This window comes from Oncorhynchus mykiss, chromosome 9 (assembly GCF_057628025.1).
Source record: "Oncorhynchus mykiss isolate SJ-2025 chromosome 9, ASM5762802v1, whole genome shotgun sequence".
Lineage (NCBI taxonomy): Eukaryota > Metazoa > Chordata > Actinopteri > Salmoniformes > Salmonidae > Oncorhynchus > Oncorhynchus mykiss.
Genome location: NC_143030.1, coordinates 30,476,500 through 30,482,012, shown reverse-complemented (window position 1 = coordinate 30,482,012; position 5,513 = coordinate 30,476,500). Strand labels below are relative to the sequence as shown.

The following is a 5,513-nucleotide window of genomic DNA, read 5'->3' as shown; positions in this document are numbered from 1 at the left end:
GAATATGTATATATTTTTTCTTCATTATTCACTTCTTTTTTTTAAACATTTTTCTTCTACTTTGACATTATGCTATTTTTTGTAGATTGTAGACAAAAAATGACAATTAAATCCATTTGAATCCCACTTTGTAACACAATAAAATGTGAAGAAATCCAAGGGGGGGAGGGGGAGTATGGACTTTCTATAAACACTGTAAATCATTGATCTGGCCCCCGGGTCTGCGTGTCGCTGCGTGAATGCCGCTACTGTCTCTTTAAATTTACCCAGGAGCCCCTTAAGGAGCCCCAGGGGCCCCAAGCTCGGCTCCCTACCCCGAAGACAAGCAGAGCCTTAAAATACATACAGGAGGCCGCTATAGCTTACCATACACAAGAGATACTCACACCCGCAGACTCGAAGAAGGATATGACCGACCAAATGTCGAGCTGATATGTGAAAAGTTAACTTGGCTCCAGAGCTGAGCGCGTGGGGGGACGAGGGGCACATTATAAAGACAGTACGGGGGCACCCTAAAATCGATGGGTCCGAACGTGTTATAGATAGCTTACAAAACGCGTGCCGAATGATTCTCCAAAAATACCGTGCCTCCCTGGTTTATCAAGGCGAATTGAAGGCAATCGTAAATAGTGTAACGTTGCAGAGTAATGGAAGAGAAAGAGACGGGGGAGAGCGAGCCCGTGGTCCACCCGTGTGCTGAGCAGACAGATTCTCTCTCATTAATAATAAGCGGAGAGGAGGAAGCAACACGAGAGCCCAGTGACTTGGGACACTGTTCAAGAGGTAAATATTGTCATGTTTTTGTTTCGAGATTATGGACACTCGACCCCTCATCCGCCCGCCACCATTAGACACAGTTAATCCGTGTGACGGACAATGCCATCTAGCAGCATGCCCTCTTGTGTCAGTGGCTCCACTATAAACAAAGGCAAAATAGCATGCTGGCTGCATGCTGTGATGCACAGTCGCCACCCAGCGGAAACCAGCGGCTGGCTAAATCGGCTAAATGGAGTCGCTTCCCCCTCTCCGATGGCTGTGGTGCTGTGCGCAATATTATCCACAGATTAACGATATTATTATGAATCCCTATTTTTGTCTCATCATATTTCTAGCGGAATGAATATCTGGAATGTCAGGCAGAGTATGTGCCACCAGCCATCTGAGAAATAGGCCTTGAATTGTAGGCTATAAAGCTTTGAAATGTGCAGTTTCATTATATAACCTATACCTACTGTAAGTGCATCTCCTAACACTCTCTCCCTCCTAGAGGAAGACGGTCTGACCAATGGCCACGTGGACAATGACGGCGATGAGGAGATGGTTACCCCACTCTGCTCCCCGGGCACCAGCTACTGGAGTGTCACAGAGGGTCCCGACTCCCCCTTTCTCCTGTCCCCCGTCCCGGGCCCCTCGGGGATCAAGGAGAGGGTCCAACGCGCCTCCCGTCCCGGCTTCAGCCGCATCCCGGGCCGGGACCACCGGCGCTACTACCACGAGTACTGGCGCAGCGAGTTCCTGATGGACTTTGACCCCCGTCGCCACGGCATGATCTGCATGGTGTGTGGGAGCTCGCTGGCCACTCTCAAACTCAGCACCATCAAGAGGCATATTCGACAGAAGCACCCAGATTCCCTGCTGTGGAGTGTGTCCGACAAGGAGGTGATTCGCTCGGGCTGGGAGAGCCACCTGAGTCTGGAGGGGGGCCAGAGGTTGTACTGTCCGGCCGGAGGGGTGGTCGCCGTCTCGCAGGGTCAGGAGGAGCAGCTGCTGGACTGCGCACGCCGCTCCACCGGTGGGTTGGGGTTTCTGGAGACTGGGGGGGGATGGAACGAAATGACATTGGCCTAGTTTTATGATAAGATTATTGAGTTTCAGGATTTTGCGCTTGGTGGCAGTATGAGCATGTCTGATAAGAAGTGTGTATGTTGTACAGTCATGCCCATGCTGCCAACATCCACTTTTACATTAATGTAAGATGGTGATGTCTTTGTGCAGTAGCTTGCTGTACTAGTAAAGCATTCCCTTGGTTGCCTATTTCGTGATTCACATTAGCATACATTTCAATTGCATATCCCCTCTCCATCTCTTCCCGCAGGGAAACCCGATGGTATGGTGACCCCCAAACTCCAGCCCCGGTCCACCACCCCATCTCCCCATACACCGGCCCCCCTCCAGCAGCAGGAGGAGCTCCCCGGGCCCTCGGCCCGGACCCTGGAGCGCTACCTGAACGACTCGCTCCACGCCTGGTTCCGACAGGAGTTCCTCATGGAGTACCAGGCGGAGGCGGGCAGGCTGGTGTGCATGGTGTGCGGCCGCCCGCTGCCCTCGCTCCACCTGGACCACATCAAGAGCCACGTGCTGGACATCCACCCTCAGTCGCTGGTCTACAGTTCGGAGGAGAAGCACGGCATCCTGCAGACCTGGGCTCAGACGCATGGTGAGACAGGGGAGGAGGGCGTAGTTGAGTAACAGTACAGGGAAAGAGGCATTCTGTCACTGCGGCACTAGTTTTTTTATATGCAATATGTCTTGTGTCTTGTATGATGCTAGAAAGAGTTAAGTGGAATCTTTTCAGCGCCGAATTGAAAAGCTTTTGTTGAAAAAGCGCTTGATGTTCTGTTATACTCTCCCCCCACCCCCACCACATGCCTCATTTTCAGAATCTGACCCCCTGAACGACTTCATCAAGTCGGAGCCCAACACCAAAGACGAGAGAGAGGCTGGGGTGGACTTCTTCCATGATGACCTGGAGACCATCCAGATTGGCGCGGACAGCGATGAGGCATTGTCCCAGATGCACGACATGGTTGGTAGCAGGGAAGGAGGTGGTGTTGGAGCTCCAGAGGTGACCAGCCCCATACCCCCTCTCCCTTTCCGCCAGCCCAGGAAGAGGCGTCTCCTCGGGGGCTTCCCCTGGCGCCTGCGCCTGGACTACCTGGTGGCCTATGGGCCTCAGGGTCGTGGCACCTTCTGCATGGTGTGCTCCCAGGCCCTGCCCGTGGCCAAGGTGAGCAGCTTCCGGCGCCACATTCAGGAGTGCCACCCTGAGACCACCAGCCTGGCCCGGGAGGAGAGAGAGGCCATGGCCGAGGCCTGGACCAAAGAGGCCCCCACGGAAGACCACCTGGCCGTGCAGATGAAAGAAGGTAAAACTTACAAGTTCCAAAAAAATGTAAAAGACAGACTGTAGCTACTCTTAGAGAAAATATTAAATACTAAGTGATTCACCAAGTGGTTTTTGTCATCCCCCGACAGAGGTGGACCCCGGTGACATCATCAGCGTCCATGTGTCAGGAGAGATGGGTGAAAAGGCAGCACCGGACAACAACAACAACCACCGGACCCCCAAGATGTCCGCCATTCAGACAGTGAAGAAGGAGGAGGGGGTCGTCACCATACCTGCCACTCTGGGACGCCATGGACACTACCCGGGTAAGGACCAGCGGCGGAACTACCAGGTGCGCTGGCGGATGGAGTTCCTGATGGACTATGACTGCCGGCGACACGGGCTGATCTGTATGGTGTGCGGGGCGACGTTAGCCACTCTTAAAGTCAGCACCATCAAGAGACACATCCAGCAGGTCCACCCTCATTCTCTGGAGTACAGCTCTGACGAGAGACAGCAAGCCCTGCTCAGCTACAACCAGACAGCCCTGCACTTCGTCCACTCGGACGACTGTTTTTCCTCCCTGGACCACGGACACTCGGCAGTCGGAGAGACGACCGCCAGCCTCTTCGTCAGTTAAGACGAGGGGCGACAGGCCCACGGTTGTTCTCATATCTCCTCGCTTCAACCCCAAGTCTTTCTTTCTCAAGAAGTTAGAAACATGAGGCTTGGTAGAGCCCTGTTGCGAGTGGTGTCTGACACAGTCGGTGATTGATGGTGTGAGGGAGCGTACAATATAGCACTTTTTGTCCCAAAAATGTACTTAAACCTAGCTTTGGGTGTGTAGGTGATTGAATGAGAGGGTGTTTGAGGTTTATTGCTTAAGACAATGAACAGCACTTAAAGATGCGATTATCTTTATTCACTTACGTCAAATACATCAAGTTATTTCAGAAATTCCTTGTTTACAATGAGGTAAATGGACTTCCTCCATACATTTTTTTTTTCTTACCTTGCATGTCTTTTCCAGTGTCATAGTACTATTGTTGCACCGGCCAGGAACTATTTTTGCTTCTCATGAGTCTTCTTAGCAAAAAGTTTCACACACACACACACAAAAAAAATCTATTTTATAAGTGTTGAATATTTGCATTTTATTTTTATTTTTTATTTTTTAACAAGCACTTTTAGACATGTTTTTTTTTACAAAAAAGGTTTGTAATTGCGGCCATTTTGTCTACTTCATTGATCAAAGTTAACGATGCCACGTAAATTTCCTTTTGCATGGCAATTCTGAAGTCATGCATGATTGTGGAGGGATTGCCTGGAATGGCTTGGGCGTTTTATAAGAGAGCATATTTATACAAGATTTCAAATGCAAGATTTCCATTTCAGTAACTCACCTATTACAAGGTTTATGCAACAAAGTGATAAAAGAAAAAGTATAATATTACAACAGCGTCAGGAAATAAATTGCCAAGTTGACCACCTATGAAATGAGCACCTCGGTTGCCCTTATTTCAGTGATCTTTAAAATATCACTCCCACCAGGAAAAGCACAACTCAGGGATTGTCCATTTTCCATCTGTGCTCGCTCTTTCGCTCGCTTGTTATAGCGCATGAAAATGACTACACTCTTAACATAACAATAATTTACAACCCATGGACTAATTGATTTGCTCAAAGAACCAGATGGCAGCATTTCTCCAGTTACGTGGAGAGGAGGGACGTGAGTGTTGAATTACCACTCTCTTTCTCTAACCTAACCTAAACTTAATTGGTGACTCGGGCTGGATCTCAAATTGTTACCAGTCAAACCTGTGCTTTCTCCGTCCTTGTTTCATGAATTCCTCTCAAAGGCATTGCAGGGCCAGAGGAGGGACCCTGAATCCTCTCCTCTAATGCACTTCAATAGGAATTGAGGAAACAAGGAGAGAGGAAGCAAGGATTTGACAGCCAGTAATGTTTTCAGACACATCCCTAGTTTGTGCAGTGGTCTTTTTAGCATGCAGGGAATGGGCAAGGAGTGATGAAATACTTATTACATCTGGGCTTTGAGCCACGTTGGCCACAGAAAGGTTAAAAGCTTTGTGACTCAGCACTTATTATTTAAATATGAATAGAATATAAATATGTGATTGAATAAATAAGAATAAACCTTGTTTGTTGCAATGATTTACGTGTATGTTTGTGTCGGTGTGCATAAGGGGCACGTTAAAATGACCCTTTGGTGGTACTTAGTTGGCTTGGGCGAGGACACGAGCAATGATCTTCGGTTTTATTTCGGGACCGAGTCCCTCATCTTTCTTCAATTTCATCTGTTTCAAGTATCCGCTCTGCATTTCGTCTGTACATGGCGAAAGGTTGTTGAGACATGCATTCTGTCATCAATGATACTTGTAATAAA

The 5,513-nt window shown here is 49.0% G+C and overlaps 1 protein-coding gene across 1 annotated transcript; it reads left to right on the top strand.

The window, feature by feature from the left end:
* Nucleotides 1–217: 217 nt before the first annotated feature.
* On the top strand, nt 218–5,281 carry LOC110531854 (zinc finger translocation-associated protein). The gene is made up of 5 exons (XM_021615316.3): nt 218–783; nt 1,268–1,792; nt 2,096–2,437; nt 2,661–3,146; nt 3,256–5,281. Exons 1-5 carry the CDS (start codon nt 648–650, stop codon nt 3,744–3,746), a joined length of 1,980 nt encoding a protein of 659 aa, XP_021470991.2. The 5' UTR covers nt 218–647; the 3' UTR covers nt 3,747–5,281.
* The last annotated feature ends 232 nt before the right edge of the window (nt 5,282–5,513 follow it).